This window comes from Chiroxiphia lanceolata, chromosome W, assembly GCF_009829145.1.
Source record: "Chiroxiphia lanceolata isolate bChiLan1 chromosome W, bChiLan1.pri, whole genome shotgun sequence".
Lineage (NCBI taxonomy): Eukaryota > Metazoa > Chordata > Aves > Passeriformes > Pipridae > Chiroxiphia > Chiroxiphia lanceolata.
Window position 1 is genome coordinate 5,705,547 of NC_045670.1, and position 21,726 is coordinate 5,727,272.

The window sequence follows — 21,726 nt, forward strand, 5'->3', positions numbered from 1 at the left end:
ATCTGCAGTGGTCCACTTTCCTGGGGAGTTCACAAATCTTCCTTAAATGGATATCTTGCTCTCACATTTGAGAGGAGCCATCTCGAGAGACTGCAAATTGCTGCCTCCTTTCCAATTCTTCTCTCAATTTCCCAATTTCTAGCAAGACATCCCAGCTGTTGGGCTTTGTGACCTTCCAATTGCTGGCCATCAGCCCCATTATCCCAGCATCGAAGCAGCCAGGCAGAAATCTGCTCACCTGGCTGGTGGCTGTAATCTTTTCTCAAGTCTCAAATTTCTGATGAGGTCAGGGGCAGGGTAACTTTGGTTTCCTGTTTGAATTGTCTCACTCCTTTCTTCAATTTTTTTGTCAAAGAACTGGTTTTGTGATCAGACCCTTCCTTTCCTGATTCTTCTCCTTCTCCTTTTCTTCCTCTTCCTCCTCCTCTTCCTCCTCCTCTTCCTCCTCTTCCTCCTCTTCCTCCTCCCCCTTTCTAATCAATGATATGGACCTCTCCTTGTCCACCTTTTCTTTTTCACTACTGGGGCAATTACTGCAGTTGTGATTTGAGTCCCTATCTCAGCCATAGTGTCCTCCACTGCAGTTTGTGTCCCTGCCTCCACTACAGTCCTCTGAGAGTATTGAACTGTGGCTTGATAGGCACAGGCCAGGCCCCAGTACAGGGTGAGAAGCTGCTGGTTTTCACTGGGGTAGGCAAGGCACCCTTCTATCAGGTGACGCGTCAGTTTACTGGGTTTATTGGCTGTTCAGGTGTAAAGTCCCAGGTAATGGGAGGTGTTAACCGCCCTAGGAACCTGCCCAAATCCTTCCACACACCCTGCCACCCAGGAACTGGCTGCTTCAGGGCACATTTCCATATTGCCTCACCAAAAAGTTATCTTCTCTTACACCGGGGCAACACCAGATTCCACAAACATCATAATATGCCAACAGTGTTTATTAGTAGTATTAAACAGTTCATGTAAGGGTGAACAAGGACCTCGGGAGCCTGCATAATAAAACCATCCACATCACTTCCAGGTAGGGAGAGGGAGATGTATTCCCTCATCATCCCCCGAAGATAGCTCCCCCAGCACAGCAAGGACATCGATGCCAGGGCAAAGCACAGAGCCATTGTTTCTATTAACATGTTCTCAAACTCAGCAAGATAAAGAGAGAAGCAGTGCAACTGAAAAACTCCATGTCCCACACAGGAGCTTGTTATTTGATAGCTGTTATTACTATAACATGCTATATATATATATATATATATATATATATATATAAGTACCTTTGTCTTGCCCCAAATTGGGTGCCAAAAAGGACTGTGGTGGTTTAACCTTGGCTGGATACCAGGTGCCCAGCAAGCTGCTCTTTCTCCCCTCCTCAGCTGGGGGAGAGGGGTGGGGAAGAAAATATAGCAAAAGTTTGTAGGTCAAGATAAGGACAGGGAGAGATTGCTCACCAATTACAGTCACAGGCAAAATAGACTCAACTTGGGGAAATTAATTGAATTAATTGCCAGTCAAATCAGAGTAGCATAATCAGAAGTAAAACGAATTCTAAAAACACTTTTCCTCCACTGGGTTTAACTTTATTCTCGATTCTCTCCATCCTTCCTGCCAGCAGCACAGGGGGATGGGGAATGGGAGTTATGGTCAGTTCATCACATGTTGTTTCTGCCACTGCTTCCTCCTCAGGGAGAGGATTCCTTGCTCCAGTGTAGGATCCCTCCCACAGGAGACAGTCATCCAAGAACTTCTCCAATGTGAGTCCTTCCCACAGACTGCAGTTCTTCATGAACTGCTCCAGCATAGGTCACTTTCCATGGGGTGCAGTCCTTCAGGAACAGGCTGCTCCAGTTTGAATTCCCCATGGGGTCACAGGTCCTGCCAGAAGCCAGTGTGGGCTTAACACAAGGCCACCTTCAGACATCCATCCACCTGCTCCGGTGTGGGGCTGCTTCACAGGATGCAGGTGGATCTCTTCTCCACCATGGACCTCCATGGGCTGCAGGGGCACAGCCTGCCTCACCATGGTTTTCACCATGTCCTGCAGGAGAATCTCAGTTCTGGTGCCTGGAGCACCTCCTCCCTCTCCTTCTCCACTGACCTTGGTGTCTGCAGAATTGTTTCTCTCACACATTCTCACTCTTCTCTTCTCTGGTTGCAATTACTTCTGTGCCATAATGTTTTTTCCTTCTTAAAAACACCCCAGAAATGTTACTTTCATCGCTGATCAGCTTGGCCTTGGCCAGCAATGGGTCTTAGAGCCAGCTGGCATTGGCTCTGTCGGACATGGGGGAAGCTTCTAGCAGCTTCTTAAAGAAGCCACCCCTGTAGATCCCTCACTATCAAAACCTTGCCATGCAAACCCAATACTCCCTTGCAGCATCCTTCTGGAAAAGTTGTCCAACTGTGGGATGAGTGGGTTCACGGTGCACTGTGTGAAGGACCGTCTGGTTGGCAGGGCTCAAAGGGTTGTAGCGAATGAGTCTACATCTGGCTGGTGACCAGTCACCAGCAGTGTTCCTCAGGGGTTAATTCTAGAACCAGTTCTGTTCAATATATTTATCAAAGATCTGCAGGCAGGAGTTGAATGCACCATTAGCAGGTTTGCTGATGATACCAAACTGGGAGGTGCTGTTGACTCTCTTGAGGGACAAGAAGCCTTGCAGAGGGAATTAGATAGATTGGAGCATTGGGCAATCATTAATGGCAAGAAATTTAACAAGAACAAATGATTCTCCACCTGGGATGGAGTAACACCAGGTACAAGTATAAATTGGGAGAGGAGTGGCTGGAAAGTAGCCCTGCAGAAAGAGATCTGGGGGTGCTGGTCGGCAGCAGGCTCAGTATGAGTCAGCAGTGGGCCCTGGCAGCCAAGAGGGCAAACCACATCCTGGGGGGCATCAAACACAGTAGAACCAGCCAGTCAAGAGGTGATAATCCCACTGTATTTAGCATTGGTGCAGCCTCACCTTGAGTGTTGTGTGCAGTTCTGGGCCCACCATTTAAGAAGGATGTGAAAGTCTTTGAATGTGTCCAGAGAAGGGCAACAAGGCTGGTGAAAGGGCTGGAAGGCATGCCCTGTGAGGAATAGCTGAGGACTCTGGGTTTGTCTAGTTTGGAGAAAAGGAGGCTGAGGGGTGACCTCATGGCTCTCTGCAGCTTCTTGAGAAGGGGAAGTGGAGAGGGAGGTGCTGAACTCTTCTCCCTTGTATCCAGTGACAAGACGTGGGAATGGTTCAAAGCTGCACCAGGGGAGGTTCAGACTAGACCCGAGGAAGCATTTCTTTACCGAGAGAGTGGTCAAACACTGGAATGAGCTTCCTAAAGAGGCAGTCGATGCCCCAAGCCTGTCAGTGTTTAAAAGGCATTAGGTCAATGCCCTTAATAACATGCTTTAACTTTTGGTCAGCCCTGAAGCTGTCAGGCAGTTGGACTAGATGAATGTTTTAGGTCCCTTCCAACTGAACTATTCTATTCTACTGTATTGGGGAGCCCAGAACTGGACACAGGACCCAGGTGTGCCCTTGCCTCCATAGACCTGGTGGCAACTTGTAACTTTTTCCAGTTTTCAGGAAAGAAAGTAGTAGAGGAAAGAGGTTATCTTTCCCTGTCTCTAATGATGTCTTCTCTTTTTCGTAGAATCATTAAGGTTGGAAAAGACCTTTAAGATCATCAAGTCCAACCATCAACCTAGCACAATTGCCATGTTCACCATGTCCTCATGTCATATCCACACGTTTTTTGAACACTTCCAGGGATGGTAACTACCATTTCCCTGGGCAGCCATTTCTAATGCTTTACAACCATTTCAGTGAAGAAATTTTTCCTAATATCCAATCTAAACCTCCACTGGTGCAACTTGAGGCAGTTTCCTCTCATCCTGTCACTTGTTACCTGGGAGAAGAGAGTGACCCCCACCTGACTACAACCTCTTTTCAGGTAGTTGTAGAGACTGGTAAGGTCCTCAGACTCCTTTTCTCTTGGTGTAGCCCCCCCAAGCTCCCTCAGCTGCTCCTCATCAGACTTGTGTTCCAGACCCTTCACCAGCTCTGTTACCTTCTCTTGACATGCTCCAACACTTCACTGTCTTTCTTGTAGTGAGGGGCCCAAAACTGAATCCAGAATTTGAGGTGCAGCCTCACCAGTGCCGAGTATAGGGGGGCAATCACTTCCCTGGTCCTGCTGGCCACATTATTGCTGATAGAACCAGGATACCATTGGCCTTCTTGCCCACCTGGGCACACTGCTGGCTCATGTTTAGCAGCTGTTGACCAGCACCCCCAAGTCCTTTTCTGCTGAGCAGCTTTCCATCCACTCTTCCCCAAGCCTGTAGCACTGAAGGGGGTTGCACCCAGTACTTGGCCTTGTTGAAACTCATACAATTGGTCTCGGTCCATCAATCCAACCTGTCCAGATCCCTCTGCAGAGCCTTTTTCCCCTCCAGCAGATTAACACTCCTGCCCAACTTGATGTCATCTGTGAACTTGGTGAGGGTGCACTTGATCACCTCATCCAGGTTGTCGATGAAGATATTAAACAGGGTTGGCCCCAAATACTGAGCCATGGGGAACACCACTCGTGATCGGTCACCAGCTGCATGTAGCACAGTTCACCACCACTCTCTGGGCCAGGCCATCTGGGCCCAGAGAGTGTTTTTAACCCAGCTGAGAGTACACACGAGCAGACAATTTCTCCAGGAGACTGTTGTGGGAAATGGTGTCAAAGGCTTTACTGAAGTCCAGGTAGACAACATCCACAGCCTTTCCCTCATCCACTAGGTGGGTCACCTAGTGGAGAGAGATCGGGTTGGTCAAGCAGGACCTACCTTTTATAAACCCATGCTTGCTGGACCTCATCCCATGGTTGTTCTGCACATACTGTGTGATGGCACTCCAGATGATCAGCTCCATGATCTTCCCCAGCACTGAGGTCAGGGTGACAGGCCTGTACTTCCTTGGATTCTCCTTCCAAACCTTCTTATAGATGAACATCACATTTGCCAATTTCCAGTCACCTGGGACCTCCCTGGTTGACCAGGACTGAATGATTGACTAAATGATTGAAAGTGTCTTGGTGAGCTCTTCCGCCAGCTCCCTCAGTACCCTTGAGTGGATCCCATCTGGCTCCATGGACTTGTGGGTGTCTAAGTGGCATAGCAGGTCACTGACCATTCCCTCCTGGATTATGGGGGTTTCGTTTTGCTCCCTCATGTCTTCCAGCTCAGGGGACTGGGTACCTTGAGGACAACTGGTCTTGCTATTTAAGACTGAGGCAAAGAAGGCATTAAGTACCTCAGCCTTTTCCTCCTCTTTTGTTACTGTGTTCCCCCCCTACAACAAAGGATGGAGATTCTCCTTGGGCCTCCTTTTGTTTCTGATGCATTTGTAGAAACCCTTTTTGGTGTCTTTTACAGCAGTGACCAGATTAAGTTTTAACTGGGCTTTTGCACTTCTAATGTTCTCCCTTCATGACCTCACAACATCCTTGTAGTCCTCCTAAGTTGCCTACCCCTTTTTCCAGAGGTGATAAACTCTCTTTTTTCTCCCTGAGTTCCAACCAAAGCTCTCTGTTCAGCCAGGCTGGTCTTCTTCCCCACCGGCTCATCTCCCAGCACATGGGGACTGTCTGTTCCTGTATCTTTAAGATGTCCCTCTTAAAGCATGTCCAACCTTCCTGGACTCCTTTGCCCTTCAAGACTGCTGCCCAAGGGGCTGTCTCAACCAGTCTCCTAAATAGGTCAAAGTCCACCCTCCAGAAATCCAAAGGAGCAGTTCTGCTGACACCCCTCCTTACTTCTCTCAGAATTGAAAACTCTTTGATTCCTCTTCATTTCTTGGTTGATGTTTCCCCATGTGAACAAGTGATAACACTCTACTGTTAATCATGATTTTCAGTTATTTTTCTCTTGGAAATTGCAGCATATCTTTCCTGATTACTTTTTATTTCAATTCATTTGAAAGTTATATATAGTGATCAGCTTCACAAGTAATTGAAAGTGAGAAATAGTTTCCATTTTCCTGTGGGACACATTAAATTCATTTTAAAGAGGTAAGCATTTAAGAATAGTTCAGACCCTACATTCTGCCGCAGAATCAGTTTATTTCAGCTCGAACTGGAACCTCCAGAGAGGTACTCCCAACAAAGAAATCCCTGGGCCTTTATACCCTCACAGTCTGTGCACATGATCTTCACACACTTTTCACGCTCCTCTTTGTCCAATGGCGTTTCATGGTCTGGGATCTTCTAACACTTCATTGGATTCTTTCTACATGTCCACACAGGCAGGACATTAACTGCTCTTATCTTCCAGCTTGGTCCAACCTTGGGACCCTCCAGGGTCTCAATTCTTATCTGAAGGTATCCAGTCTTTCTCTGTTTCCGCCCCTGCTTAACCATTCGTACTAACAAACACTTCATTCAGAGTTCACCTATGCCAAGCTTTGAGCAGAGTCCATTCATACTAAGCTGTAAACAAATTACAATTAAAGCATAGAATCACAGAATCATAGAATATGCTGAGTGGGAAGGGACACATCAGGATCATTGAGTCCAACTCCTGGGCTTATGCAGGACACCCCAAGAATTCTACCATGTGCCTGAGAGTGTTGTCCAAATGCTTGGTGCTGTGGCCACTTCCTCGGGGAGCCTGTTCCAGTGCTTAACCACCCTCTGGGTGAAAAATCTTTTCCTGATATCCAACCTAAACCTCCCCTGACTCAGCTTAATGCCATTTCCTCGAGTCTGTCACTGGTCACGAAAGTGAAGAGATTGGTACTTGACCCTCTGCTTCCCCTCACGAGGAAGTTGAAACCGCAATGAGGTCTCCCCTCAGTCTCCTCCAGGCTGAACAAACCAAGTGACCTCAGCCACTCCTCATAAGGCTTCCCCTCCAGACCCTGCACCATCCTTGTGACCCTCCTTTGGATGCTCTCTAATAGCTTAATGTCTTTCTTATCTTGCGGTGACCAAAACTGCACACAGTACTCAAGGCGAAGCTGCACAAGCACAGAATAGAGTGGGACAATCACCTCTTTTGACTGGCTGGTGATGCTTTGCCTGATGCCCCCCAGGACACGGTTGGCCCTTTTGACTGCCAGGGCACTGCTGACTCATATTCAACTTGCCATCGACCAGGACCCCCAGGTCCCTTTCCACAGCACTGCTTTCCAGCATCTCATTCCTCAGTCTATACACACAACCAGGGTTGCCCCGTACCAGGTGCAGAATCCAGCACTTGCCCTTGTTAAACTTCATATGGTTGGTGATTGCAAATCACTACTTAAACCTACACAATTAATTTATAATATTCTAGAAGTAAACTTATTTTAATCCTCAACAGCAAGGAAAGCTATTCAGAACTAGAACAAATATTATTGATTTCATTAAAAATTCAGAAATATTTTTGAGTTACAACTGATGGGAATTTTTGATAAGATAAATAAAGTAGGCATGCGAACACGGAAGTTACAAAAAGGCTGATGTTCCAGTCAAATAGTTTTTATTTTAATTTGCTTTTAATGCGTAAATAGCAAGATTATCAAAGTTTTGAAAAACTTTATCTCGTTCACTATGCTGTAGACTTTGAAAATCACTTTTCTCTACCAAAACCAATCCCTTCATTCAGTTTTGTTGTCCATGTAATATTGGTATTCTCCTGTATTTCTTTTTGTCTTTTAAGAATATTAAGTCCACAAAAAGAACACTTTGGTTTATTAGCAAGAAATAGTGAAACAAATAAAAAAATTATAAAGCCCAAAAGAACTATTTTAAACAACTCTGAGTTGCATAAATTTGGCCATCAGTTTGTTCTGCATTAACTTCACTTTCAAATATCTCTTAATCTTAAAATTTCCATTGGCATAACCCCTGTACTTCTGAATATCTTTTCCTTTATATTTCTTCATTCACTTCTAAGACAACTGTGCAGCCTTGTATTTTTTACCACTGACTCTTTCAGAATTTCACTAATAACTGTTTAATCTGTATTCCAGCCCTGCTCTCTTTCTGTTTTTCTGTTGCAGATTTAAATATTTGACATGAGCTATTTAGTTAAGTTTGGCAATACAAATTTTTGAATATTTATTTCAAAATAAGTATAACAGTCATTGCTGATAAGAGGAAGGTATTTAAATGAGGTAATTACTTTGTTACCTTTTTAGGTGGTTAATGTATAGCTTTAAATAGAAATCTCTAATGGCTTGGATCCATTATTTGGTGGTGAAATTTTGTTATGATACTTCACTGTTTTGACATGGGCCTGAATATATTTATAGGTCATCCTAGGCTTTCTGTTAATAGTGACTTTGAAAAGCCTTGGATCAGATTGGATGTGTGACATTTAACACTTTTTTTTCATACTAATCTATAGGCAGCAGTTAAATTGAAAAAAGCTACAGATACCTATAAATTGTATGTGGAGAAATATGCTGCAGTTAAATCTGCTTTTGAACAGAAGATGACAGAAACTGCACAGGTAAGTGTTATATTAAATCACTTTAAAATAAATTTATGTGTTCGATTTTACCTCTCTGATATTTGAAATCAAAGTTTTTAAAAATTGGTTCAAGATAGAATTATCTCCATTGGAAATTGATATGAACAATAATGTCAAAAGTAATATGTTTGAAGGGCGAACATTGACCATGTATGTTGTGATGGCAGTGTCCTTGAATGACACAGTTCAACACTAGCACTCTGAAAGACTTTTTTAGGAAGAAAACTTTCAGAAGTATTGTAGATACATTGTGATCATGTGGGAAATCTTGTGAATTGCTGGAGAGATAGAACTCATTCATAGGAGTTTTAAAACTGAGATCTATCATGTTGTTTTCATTATCATTCTGTCAAAACACTTCAGTAACAGCTTGTGAAAGTGACTTTCCAGGGTTTATCTGAGGTGGTCAAAAGCCCCTACATCTATTCAAATTTTTGTTTTGGTTTGGTTGTTTAAAGCTGTTTTAATCTGTATTTCAGAGGATATCAAGTTCTCTGTATGATTGTATATTCTACTGCTTATTATGTTTTAAAGTTTCTTTTTCAAATTTGTTGATTTTGTTATTTACCTTGCTCTGGGAGTTACTGAACCCCCGCTGAAATAGATTCTGTGAATGCTTCTGATTCACTTCAGAGCAAATTCAGTCAGGTTGATTTAAAACTTTATTTAGTCTCACAAAAGCTGTCTGCTATCTATTCCTTACCTTACAATAGACTGTGTTTATAGCAGTTGACTTACTGGTCTCTGAAACAATAAGAAAACAATTAACAAATAGACTGGCCTTGCTAAAATTGCACTGCAAACTTGTCTCTAACAAGCAAGAAAGCTGAGTAATGAACAAGAGTTTTTGTTTAGAACTGACAGAAGATAAACATGAAGAGTATTTGAAATGGATTTTATTGTCAGTGAAGGAAAATTTAGGGGTTTTCAGCAAGAAAATTAACTGGGTTTTTCATAATATCTTTAAAAAGATTCATTTGAACAACAAAAGAATGAAAAAAGTAACATTTTATTTTGTATCTAGAGACCGAATTTGAAGATGCTTTTTGTTCGGCTTTATTTGTGTTATTGTGCGAAGTGTGACCCCGGCCTGACCTGGGCACGGGCGCGCGGTGAGGCCTGGTCCTGGGCGCTCGGGCCGGCCCCGGGCACAGAAAGGAGAGAGAGAGAGGAGGAACTTCGCTGGCATGGACTGTGCCCTCATGGGAGATGAGAGGGGGAGCCTTGGAGCACACAGAGAAGGACAACTCTAAACCTGGGCAGATGGAGCTCGATTAGCCCTGTAAGGTCATCCATCTAAGAGAAGGTCACTCTAATTAAACCTACGTCCTGAGGACCCCACTGCCACCGTCCAAATGTTGCGATCTGCTTAAATATTGCAGAAAGAATTTTTATATTCGAATATTCCCTTGAGCAAAATTAAAACTCATACAAGTTATCTGTTGATACCAAAACTGTTTTTATTAATTGCTAAGAGATGCAAAGAGAAAGAGGAAAAAATAAGAAAAGGTTAGAAATTGCTAAGATTACTTTTAGGAGCAGAGAAAAGATTACCACCAAAAAAATTACCTTTTCGGCCGAGCTGTTCTGTGGAGTGGGGGGGAGGAGAGAGAGAGAAGCAGTTTTTGCCTTTTTTTTTTCCTCTGGTCTCTGCTGCTTTCAATGTGATGTTATCTCTTTAGCTGCAGGGGGTCTTAGTTCTCTGGAATGCAGCCAGGATGTGGACCTCTTGGCAGGTCACGCCACTCACACCACACAGGGCAGCCCCAGGCCGTGCGGAGGTCTCGGTATGCACTTCTCAGCCCTCAGAAATATGGTCAGGGTGGAAAAACTCACGCGGGTAGCACGGTGGGTCTCAGTCCACTCCAAGACGGCAGAGGTCCAGTCTCGGACAGGCAGCTTCCAGGTGGCAGAAGGAAAGGTGAGGGCGAGGCGGAGGGCGAGAGCGAGTTAGCTGTTATAGCTAACTCTCTCTTCCATTTCTCTTTCCCTGCTCTTCCCAAACTTTTCCTCATCTTTTATAGTGTTCAAAGGAGGTTGTGTGTGGTTTCTTGGCACGTAGCCCTATTCAGATGTCTGCAGAGATATGATAACTATGAACAATACCGGGATCTTTTGGCAGGGAAACTCCAGTGGGAAAATCTTGGTGAGAACTTCTGGTGGAAAACTGACACAGAAGTTTTGGTAGGAAGTTTTTGACAGGCAGAAACAATGGTGAAACATAATTTTTGGCATTTGTATGTTATCTGTCTGTTACACCCTGGCAGATGAACCTTAGGATTAAAGGGTGAGTTTAGTTCCGCGCACACTGCGTCGCACCTAAAAAATCCATTGCCCAGACCCGAAGGCCTTAACCACATTTGCAAAGCCCTGTAGCGACATCTTCTACAAATGCAGTCACACAAAGATCAAGACAAAGGCGTATACACCTGCCTCCAAAGGTGTACCCAAATTAACTCTAGCAAGCTGGAACATCAGAACCATACTCGATTCTGCGGATAGCGGACGTCCTGAGCATCGGTCTGCCCTAATAGCCCATGAACTGTCACGTCTCAACATCGACATTGCTGCTCTCAGTGAAGTTCGCCTTCATGAGGAAGGCAGCCTTAGAGAACGTGGTGCCGATTACACACTCTTTTGGTCAGGTAAACCCAGAACCGAAAAGCATCTCTCAGGGGTCGGTTTCATGATTAAAAACTCTCTTGTTCCTAAACTCGAAAATCTGCCGACAGGTCGCTCTGACCGCATTATCTCCCTACGCCTTCCACTACACAACGAGCAACACGTTGTCGTCTTTAGTATATATGCCCCAACTCTCCAAGTTGACCCTGCTGAAAAAGATAAATTCTACACCGACCTGCGCCGCCTTACCCAAAAGGTCCCTGCAGATGATAAGATCATTATCCTTGGTGATTTCAATGTCAGAGTAGGAAAGAATTTTGAAACCTGGAAAGGAATATTAGGCAAGCGTGGTGTTGGAAGTTGCAACGATAATGGTAAACTTCTACTAGAATTCTGTGCAGAGTAACAGCTCACCATCACTAATACTATCTTTCAGTTGAATCCAAAAAATCAGTCTAAGAAAACTGCTCAGAGACTTTGATCTTTTGAGCAGCAAAGGTATTTATTAGCAGCGCTGGGAGCATGCCAACTCGCGCTGGACAAACTTGTTCACCGGCTCTTCAGAAAATCAGCACTTTTATACAATTTTAGATGTGATTAAATGCATATTCAAATGATTACAACATCTATCAATACATATTAAAAATAGGCGGAGTATAGGCGGAGCTTGGGACGGTTGCTTCTCTTGGCACCCCATTTCGAGGGGTCGTTCCCATCTTCCTCCATGGGACAGGGGGCTTTAACTCATCTTCCTCAGCTTGACCCTTCTTCCTTTCCATTGTTCTTGACCCGCTCACTGAAGCTCGGAAAAGGCCCTGGCTCCAGGCCTATTTCTCCTATTCAAATGTCTACCTGATCCTGCTGTATTTCTAATTTATTGCCTCTAGACCTATTACATGTTCTTGTACTATTCTCTTAAGCTTTTGGTCCAGTAAGTAGAACAGAACGGGTACAGATCGTTTTAGATGTTGGTAACTTGTTTGCAGGCCCAAATTTCTTAGTTAACTCTTTTGGGTCTAACCTCCTGTATCATTCCCCCCTTTTTGTTTAGAATTTACGAATTCTTTCATCAAGTTCTAATTGATTTTGGTAGGTATTCATCACAGCCCACATTATCTCTATCCTTCTGACCGTGATGCTTGATTTGTACCATAACCAAACAGTTAGGATCAGCAGTATAATCATGCCAGCTCCTAATACCAATATTGGATGTATCAAATAGTGGAACACTTGTGATGCCGTAGGGGAGTATCCAGTGAAGATGTCCCACCAGTGGTGTTTTCCCACTTTTTCCACTTTGGTTAAAACAGTTTTTATGTTCTCAGTGTCGTGTTCCACTTGCCAGAGCATTCGTTTAGTCGTTCTGTTCACTTCTTGGACCAGTTTTTCTATATCAGGATGTTTAAGCATTGCTTTGAAAAGATTAATATTCATTCCTATCTGTAATTTTGGCACATCATGATACATTATATAATCAGCTTCAATCAATTGTCTAGTAGTCACTGGAACAGTATAAACAAAATTACAACCTGTAATTCGAGTAAAATTACATACACAAAAATTAGTACCATTCGTGATTTCATGACAAGCATCTATAGTAAAATTAACACAAAGGGTCCTAACACATGCACATCCGTTTCCTACGTAATAGACTTGTGACTGGGCTTTAGCATGGGGAAGCATCTCAAAGGTACACAAACTATTCTCAGTATCTAAGCATAAATCTTCATTTTCTACTACAGTATTTTCACAGATATACCCCAATTGTCCTTTAGGAGTACATGCCTCAGTACTGACTGATTGCCACTTTTTCTTGGTGTGATTGTAGCTTGCCCAGACATTATGGTCTATTGGTCTGACAATTACATTCTGGTGTATGGTTCCTAATGTCAGGATAGGAAAGATGGTCTTTTCTTTAGTTGCACTGATAGTGAGTACATAAGCTTCAATTTGTTCATGTTGAGGGTTGTAAGTGAAATTCACTAATTGCCACCACGCTTGGTAATCTTTCTCAAATTGTATAGTGGAACTATTCCCAGCTATTACTTCTCTTACTTCTTGTGGTAATATTCCTGAAGTTCCTTCTCTTAATATTCCTGCAGCTACAGACTGTACCCACTGTTGAGTTTGGAGACATTGTATTGCAAGTGCAAATCTTTTATGGATGGCACCAGCATAGTCAACGATTTTAGTGAAATCCTTTGCTGTGTGATTAGCTACTAATGTTAACAATTTAACTGCTAATGATTGTGTTTCTGCCAAAGTGAGCAAAGATGATCTTAAAGGGACTTTGATTTTTCCTAGATCTGATGTGACAGCACTCAGTTTATTCACCAGTACTTCTTGATCTATGGTGTTTAATACACCTAATCCTGTACCAAACCATCCAGTTACATCCCTCCGAATCCTGATATGAGGGGATCTGGCCTCCATCCATGCATGCCAACCTTTAAGGGCTAGTTGTATATAGGGTTGACAATCCTTTTGTATACTTGATATGTTTACTTGAAGATTTATTCGAACTCTTTTCGGTGAGTATGTGGGATCTAACAACAGCTTTTGCTCATTTGAGTACCTAATTACATACGGTCCAGCAAAAGTTAAATTGTGGATGTTACTACAGGTTGGAGGAGGAGTCGTGGTGGTGGTGGTTGTAGTGGTGATGGTAGTAGTAGTGGTAGGGGGTTTAGTAGTCGGGATACTTGACGAAGCATTAATTATAAATCTCCTGGTTATATTTCCTTCATCAAGTAACCACATACATAATCCAGAAACTGATTTGTTTAGAATGAAAGTGTGCCAACACTGATCAGAATCACATGTATGTCCACTAATTGCACTTCCAAAATCATACGGGTAGATGAGTTTTTCTCGTACTGTGTCTCGTACAGTAACCTCAGTTTTGGGTGACCAATCAATCCGTGTAGATGGTTTATATACTCTACCTGTTGATCTGTATCTAATCCTTCTGGGACTAGAGTTGTTATTGGTTGTTCAGTACCTCTTGTAGCAGCTAGTTTGGCTTCTGCATCGGCTTTTCTGTTTCCTATCTCTGGAACGGTGTTGCCTTTCAGGTGTCCCCTGCAATGCATTATAGCCACCTGTAATGGGAGTTGGACGGCCTCTAGTAATCGCAGGATCTCCTCAGCATGTTTTACAGCTTTTCCTTGTGTGGTCAATAGTCCTCTTTCCTTCCAGATCACTCCGTGGGCACGTACAACAGCAAAGGCATATTTAGAGTCAGTCCAAATGTTGATTCTCTTTCCCTTTGCTAGTTCAAGAGCTCGGGTAAGAGCTATCAGTTCTACTTTCTGAGTTGAGGTTCCTGCAGGTAAGGGGTTGGATTCGATTACCTGTTCTGTTGTAGTTACTGCATAACCAGCCATCCTTGTGCCTTGTTTCACGAAACTGCTACCATCCGAGAACCAGTCGTCTGCATCCTGGAGGGGTTCTTCTTTGAGGTCTGGGCGACTGGAGTATACTGCTTCGATGGTCTCCAAGCAGTCGTGTACAACAGGTTCTGCTGGGGCTTTTCCTTCTAGGAATGAAGCTGGGTTGACAATGTTAGTCACCTGAATGGTCACATCATCTGATTCAGCTAGGATTGCCTGATACTTCAGGAACCGAGAAGGTGACAGTCAATGGTTCCCCTTTTGTTCTAGCACTGTTGATACTGTATGGGATACTAACACAGTCATTTTCTGTCCCATAGTAAGCTTTCTGGCTTCTTCTATGTTTATAACCACTGCTGCAACTGCTCTTAGACAGGTAGGTCATCCTTTGCTTACCTCATCCAATTGTTTGGAGAAGTAGGCCACTGCTCTTTTGTGTGGTCCCAGTTGTTGAGCCAAGACCCCTAAAGCCATTCCTTGACGTTCGTGCGAGAACAACCAGAAGGGCTTGGTCACATCGGGTAAACCCAACGCCGGAGCCCTCATGAGTTCTCGCTTCAGTCTCTTGAAGGCTTTATCTGCTTCAGGGGTCCAGGTTATGTGATCTTTGTTCACTTTCAGCAGATCATACAAAGGTTTTGCAATTATCCCATACTGATATATCCTCAAGCGACACCAACCTGTCATTCCCAGAAAGGCTCGGAGGTTCCTCACTGTTTCTGGTCTGGGTGTCTGGCAGATGGTTTCTTTCCTCGCTGTCCCCAGGGATCATTGTCCTCCCGATACTTCATATCCCAGGTACATGACTTTCTCCTGGACCAGCTGGGCTTTCTGTTGAGAGACTCAATAACCACTTAAACCCAAAAAGTTTGAGATATTGTCCACTGAATACAGTCCTCTTTTGTTTCTGTTGCTATCAGGAGATCATCCACATATTGCAGTAGTACGCCCTCTCCTGGTGGCTGTTGCCATAATTCTAGCTCTCTGACTAGTTCATTACCAAAAAGTGTGGGGCTGTTCTTAAAACCTTGAGGCAAGACCGTCCATGTGATTTGCATCTTTCTCCCTTTGTTAACAGACTCCCATTCGAAGGCAAAAATCTTTTGACTTTCCTGTGCTAGGGGTAGACAGAAAAAGCCATCTTTTAGATCCAACACTGTAAACCAAATCAAATTGTCCCTTAATTTAGTCAAAAGTGTATAAGGGTTTGCTACAACAGGATATATAGTTTTGGTTATTTGATTTACTGCTCTCAGATCTTGTACTAACCTGTAGGTTCCATTCGGTTTCTTCACTGGAAGAATTGGAGTGTTAAAGTCTGATTCACACTCTATCAGCAGTCCTAATTTCAAAAAGTTTTCAATTATTGGCTCAATTCCTTTTCTGTCCTCTAGCCTTGATGCCAATTTTATGCCCCAAAAGGCGCTGAGGAACTGCTCAGAGACAGAATTTTCAGTCTATAAGCAGGAGGTATTTATTTTACGACCGGGGAGCGGCCGGGGAGCAGCCAGGTCGCCCTGGGCAAACTGCTCCGCTCAAGAAACTTACAGTTGAGCTTTTTATACACTTTTTGCCAAGCAATTACATCACATATTATGAATATTCATTATCTTGCAACATCTACTTTTAATATTCATAACAGGCGGAGTCGAGGCGGAGTTTGAGGCGTGGTCTCTAATTTGGGGAGAACTTTGGTGGGAGTTCCTGTTGTCCTTCATCATGAACTCGTGTCCTCGTCATCATCATCTTCATAAACTTTTGAACCTTCCCTAATTTGGGTAGTTTCCTTGTGCATTTGGCAGGGGTTTTCAGTATCTGGCAATAGTACCTGATTACTTGGCTTGTCTCTTTCCTTATCTCCTTTTGTTTTTCTTCCATATGTCCTTTTTTGTGTGTGCTAGCATTTTAGTTCTTTCTGTTCATACTTGTGTTCTCTTATGTCAGAGTGTCCTGTATTCTAGTGAATTTATTGCCTCCGCTATTTCTTAATACTAAGTTCTCTATGCCTTGCTTAAAGCCTTTGTGTTTAACTCTCTCTAATCCTTACATTGCTCGACTAAATTCGCTTTCCAGGTTTTACCTGGCTTCAGCCTCAGTGGATATTGTTTCTTTGCTACTGGCTTAGCTCCTGGTTGTAGTTCTATCTGAATAGGAGTTGCCCATTTTGACTTACCCGGGGTGTCAGTGGCCCATACCAGAGGGTACACTTGATTTGATCAATATCTTGGTTGTTTGGCTTCGGTTCCATGCAGCTCATAGCTAAACTCAGAACTGCCAGCAATTGTTCTTCTTTTACCTTGAATTCAATTTTACCTTGCTTAAATTTTATTACAGTTCCCAAATTTTCTAATAAATCTCTACCCAATAAGGGCTTAGGTGAACTTGGTAAATACAGAAACTGATGCAATCCCATTTGTTTCCCGATTTTAAACTTTAGAGGTTTTAAAAAGAAAGCTTTTTCTGATTGGCCAGTGGCACCAATAACTTGTACATAATCATCAGTTTTAGGTATCAATTCCTGATTTAAAATCGAAAATGTTGCTCCAGTGTCGATCAAAAAATCCAGTTTTTCTTCTTCCCCTAGTCGAATTGTAACCAGCGGGTCTGCCAGGGAAAAACCAGCTGGTCCCGGTCAATCACTATCTTGATGGGCTATGACAGCCCCCCCCGAATTTCTATTTGCCCGAGTGGGACACTCTCTTTTCCAGTGTCCCTCCTTTTTACAATAAGCACACTGATTTTGACTTATCTCTGTTTGCCTAAAGGGTGAACCTCCCTTTCCCCGTGTTGCTTGTCCCCGGTCACGACCTCTGTAATATCGTCCAGCTGTTACCGGGTTCTGTGTTAAAACTGCAATCATTGCTCTTGTAAGCCTTCTGTCTTCCCTCTTTTCCCTGTTGTTATACATTTTCCAGACTTCATTCATCAAAACCTCTAAATCTTTATTGGCAGTGTGATCTATTTTCTGCAATCTTTTTCTAATATCAGGATTACTTTGTCCCATCAATAACCCCACTAAATGTAGTTTACCTTCCTCTGATGATGGATCTAAGGTGGTATATTTTCTCATAGCGACCCTCAGTCTATCCAAAAACTCTGTGGGGGTTTCATACAAGGCTGCCCAATTTACTGCTTTAGGGATAGCATTTTGTAATCCCACCTTAATCAAGTCTCTATATTTCATCAGCATTCTATAATGTTCTGAATTGTTTGGATCCCAGTTAGGTTGTTGCAATGGAAAAATTTGATCTACATCCCCTGTTAAAACTACCGTGGCAATCTGGCTCATCACCTCTCGTCTAGCTGTTTTTATTACCAGGTCTTTCTCTGTTTCTGTCAATTCTGATAACATCAAGTCAATATCAGTCCAGTCTATTTCTTGATTCTTTGCAATCAATTCAAATCTCTTAGCCACTTTTTCAGGATTTTCTCTGAAGCACTTAGCTTCTTCTCTCCAGCTGTTCAGATCACTAGCCGAAAAAGGTACTTTCACTTTTGCCTGCGTGCCTGTCGGTGCTATTACCTGACGCAGAGGCACTAACATATGACCAGTCTCTGCTGTTTGAGCCCTTGTCCTGACCCCGCTCCTTCTTCGACCACCCTGTACCGAAGCCTGACCACGATGAGTGCTACTTATCCCTTCCTCGGGGTCATCTACACTCTCAGCTATACTCCTAGAATCATCTGCTCCTAATTCCGATTCCTGCGGGCTACCTGGTCCTTGCCTAGCTAGTTCCTGTCCTCTAAAACAAGCTGACTGCAATTCCTGAGGGTCCAAGATACTATCTCCATCACTCTCTCTCCTTCCCAGCTTAAGACACCTCTGACCTATGCTACAGGCATCACAGTAATGCTTTTTCGGCTTAGTATTTTTCTGATTTCTTTCTAATGCTAGCACAAGAGGGGCCTGGGGGGCTACATTAATTCCACAACTTTTCTACCACTCTGGTTTATTCCTTAACGTAAAAAACATGTCGGCATACATCACTTCATCCCACTTTTGCTCCCTACGGAGAAATAACATAAGCTGCAAAATGGTATTGTAATTAAGGTTCCCCTGTGGAGGCCATTTTTTGCCATCATCTAAAGTATACAAAGGCCACCAATTCTGGTAATATTTTAAAAAGGTCTTTTTACTCAGATTACCCCCAGGAGTTCCTCCTAATTCCTTCCAATGACTCAATATACATCCTACAGGAGTCTTAGAATTTATCTCCTTACTTCCACCGATTCCTTTTATGAAAGCAGGGAATTAGATCTGAAATGTGCTAACAACCACAACTACTATATCCTACACAATATTCAACCACCAAACCCTAATATTTGTTTTCAACAAAGATTTCCTAGAATTATCAGCTTTATAACCAGCTTTTAAAATCACTAGTTCTTGTAACGAACTTGCACTAATTCAAAAATCCACAAGATGTCACCCTTAGACCACAAATACACCTGGCTCTCACAATGAGCCTATATATTCACATAAATCCACAAGATACTGCTGTGAACCACCGAACGCCCACTTTTATAACAAATCCATATACTCAAAACACAAAATCCAAACCAGATGTTAAAATTCTGGGCGTATTGAAAGAGACACTGGCCTATGAATCCTACAACAATAATACTGGACACACCTAGTTTCCTCTATAGTTTGATTATTTCCACATCTAACACAATACAAATTTAAAGCCCAACCTAACCTTATTTCTTGGGAGGATCTGGGTCCTAGAATATACTTAAAACAGTTGTTACATAGAGTACGCACATACAATGAACAATTGCAAAATGGACAGATCTTAATTCTGGGTTTTAAGCTGTGTGGTAGATTCACAGTCAATTTCTCAGATCCCCTCCCCATACAGATTTAACAGGATGTTTCTATGATTGGTTTAGGGTGAACAGAGATTTCAGGAGTTCAAAATTGCGGACAACACAAAGCAAGAAAACAGAAAATTAGCAGAACTCTATAGCACACACAAACTGCTATAACAATTCCTATTTTCCAAGAGTACATAATAGATAACTCTAAAACATAGACAAAAGAATAACCAAAGGAAACGTAGGTGCTTTGTTTTCCTCGATGTAAACACTATTAGGTCAAGTACAGACAAAACCAGAACATACCAGCCCAGAGGGGTTATTCCCCAGGAAGAGCGTCCTCTCCCGTATTCCCCGCGAGAGACGGCGTCCCGTTTTCGACTTACAGGTATCCAATAACCAGAACCAGAATAAACAAAACCAGAAACCAGATATAAATACCTTTTATCAATAGGCAGTGTTCTTGTCCAGCCCCCGCAAGAGATCACTGAAGGAGGGAGCCCCTTCGGGTAGAAAGACTTACCCAAGGGCGCCCAGGGGGTCCCGTCCTCCGAGGGTCTCCGCAGCTGGGTGGAGAAGTTGTGCTTCCGTGGGCGTCAAATGAATCCAAAAAATCGGTCTAAGAAAACTGCTCAGAGACTTTGATCTTTTGAGCAGCAAAGGTATTTATTAGCAGCGCTGGGAGCATGCCAACTCGCGTTGGACAAACTTGTTCACCGGCTCTTCAGAAAATCAGCACTTTTATACAATTTTAGATGTGATTAAATGCATATTCAAATGATTACAACATCTATCAATACATATTAAAAATAGGCGGAGTATAGGCGGAGCTTGGGGCGGTTGCTTCTCTTGGCACCCCATTTCGAGGGGTCGTTCCCATCTTCCTCCATGGGACAGGGGGCTTTAACTCATCTTCCTCAGCTTGACCCTTCTTCCTTTCCATTGTTCTTGACCCGCTCACTGAAGCTCGGAAAAGGCCCTGGCTCCAGGCCTATTTCTCCTATTCAAATGTCTACCTGATCCTGCTGTATTTCTAATTTATTGCCTCTAGACCTATTACATGTTCTTGTACTATTCTCTTAAGCTTTTGGTCCAGTAAGTAGAACAGAACGGGTACAGATCGTTTTAGATGTTGGTAACTTGTTTGCAGGCCCAAATTTCTTAGTTAACTCTTTTGGGTCTAACCTCCTGTATCACAGCAGAAAAATAGTCTGAAGACAACCTGGATGCATCCCAGATCCAAGCATTGGCACCTCATTGAGTATGTCTTGGTGCGATGGAGAGATGTCCGCGATGTCTACCACACCCGCGTGATGTCCAGTGCAGAATGCCAAACAGACCATTGAATTGTGCCCTGTAAACTTAACCTCAATCTTAAATTCAAACCTAAAAGGGACAGTATCCCAAGGAGGAGACTCCAAGTTAACAATCTCCAATCAGCCACAGTGAGAAACAAATTCCAGGCTAATCTTCAAACTAGGTTCGAAAATCATTCCGTAGATTCTACAGATACCTCCCCTAAAACACTTTGGCACCATATCAAAAACAGCATCCTGTAGTCCTATGAAGAATCCTTAGAGTTCTCCCTCAAGAAGAACAAGGACTGGTTCAATGAAAACAATCAACAGATCCAGGAATTGTTGAGGAAGAAGAGAACCACCCACCAAGCACACCTTGCACTGTCATCCTGTCACATGAGAAAAGCAGCCTTTCGCCTTGCATGCAGCAGGCTCCAACAGAAACTCTGTGACATCCAGAACAAGTGGTGGATCAATCTAGCTGAAAAAACACAATTATGGGCAGACACGGGTGATCACAGAGGATTCTATGAAGCCCTGAAAACAGCATACAGGCCTACATACCAAGCCCAAAGTCCTCTACTCAGCACTGATGGTCAAACGCTTCTGACAGATAAAACCTCCATTCTGAATCGATGGCCTGAACACTTTCAGACTCTTTTCAGTACTAGTTGTGTAGTCCAAGACTCAGCAATTCAGTCCATCACACAACAACCAGTGAAGTATGAATTGGATACTGCCCCCAGTTTAGGAGAAACCCTTAAGGCCATATAGCAGGTGAAAATCGGCAAGGCAACTGGGGTTGATGGAATTCCACCTGAAGTCTGGAAACATGGGGGCCAAGCACTCCATCCTAAATTTCACAAGTTTGTACTGCGCTGTTGGGAACTAGGCGCACTACCATCAGACCTTCATGATGCAGTCATCATCACCTTGTATAAGAAGAAAGGAATTAAATCAGACTGTTCAAATTACCGTGGTATCACTCTGCTCTCCATTGCTGGTAAAATCCTAGCAAGAATACTCTTGAACAGACTAATACCCACTATAGCAGAAGGAATCCTACCTGAAAGCCAATGTGGTTTCAGAGCCAACAGAAGTACCACAGATA

General features: G+C 43.2%; 1 protein-coding gene across 1 annotated transcript in view; it reads left to right on the forward strand.

Annotated features, from left to right (window-relative positions):
* LOC116779979 (F-BAR domain only protein 2-like) overlaps positions 1-21,726 on the forward strand; it is a 214,269-nt gene that overhangs the window by 34,343 nt on the left and 158,200 nt on the right. Inside the window, exon 6 of the mRNA XM_032674481.1 lies at positions 8,360-8,464. Coding sequence (XP_032530372.1) covers positions 8,360-8,464 — 105 coding nt within the window. The remainder of the gene's footprint in view (positions 1-8,359; positions 8,465-21,726) is intronic.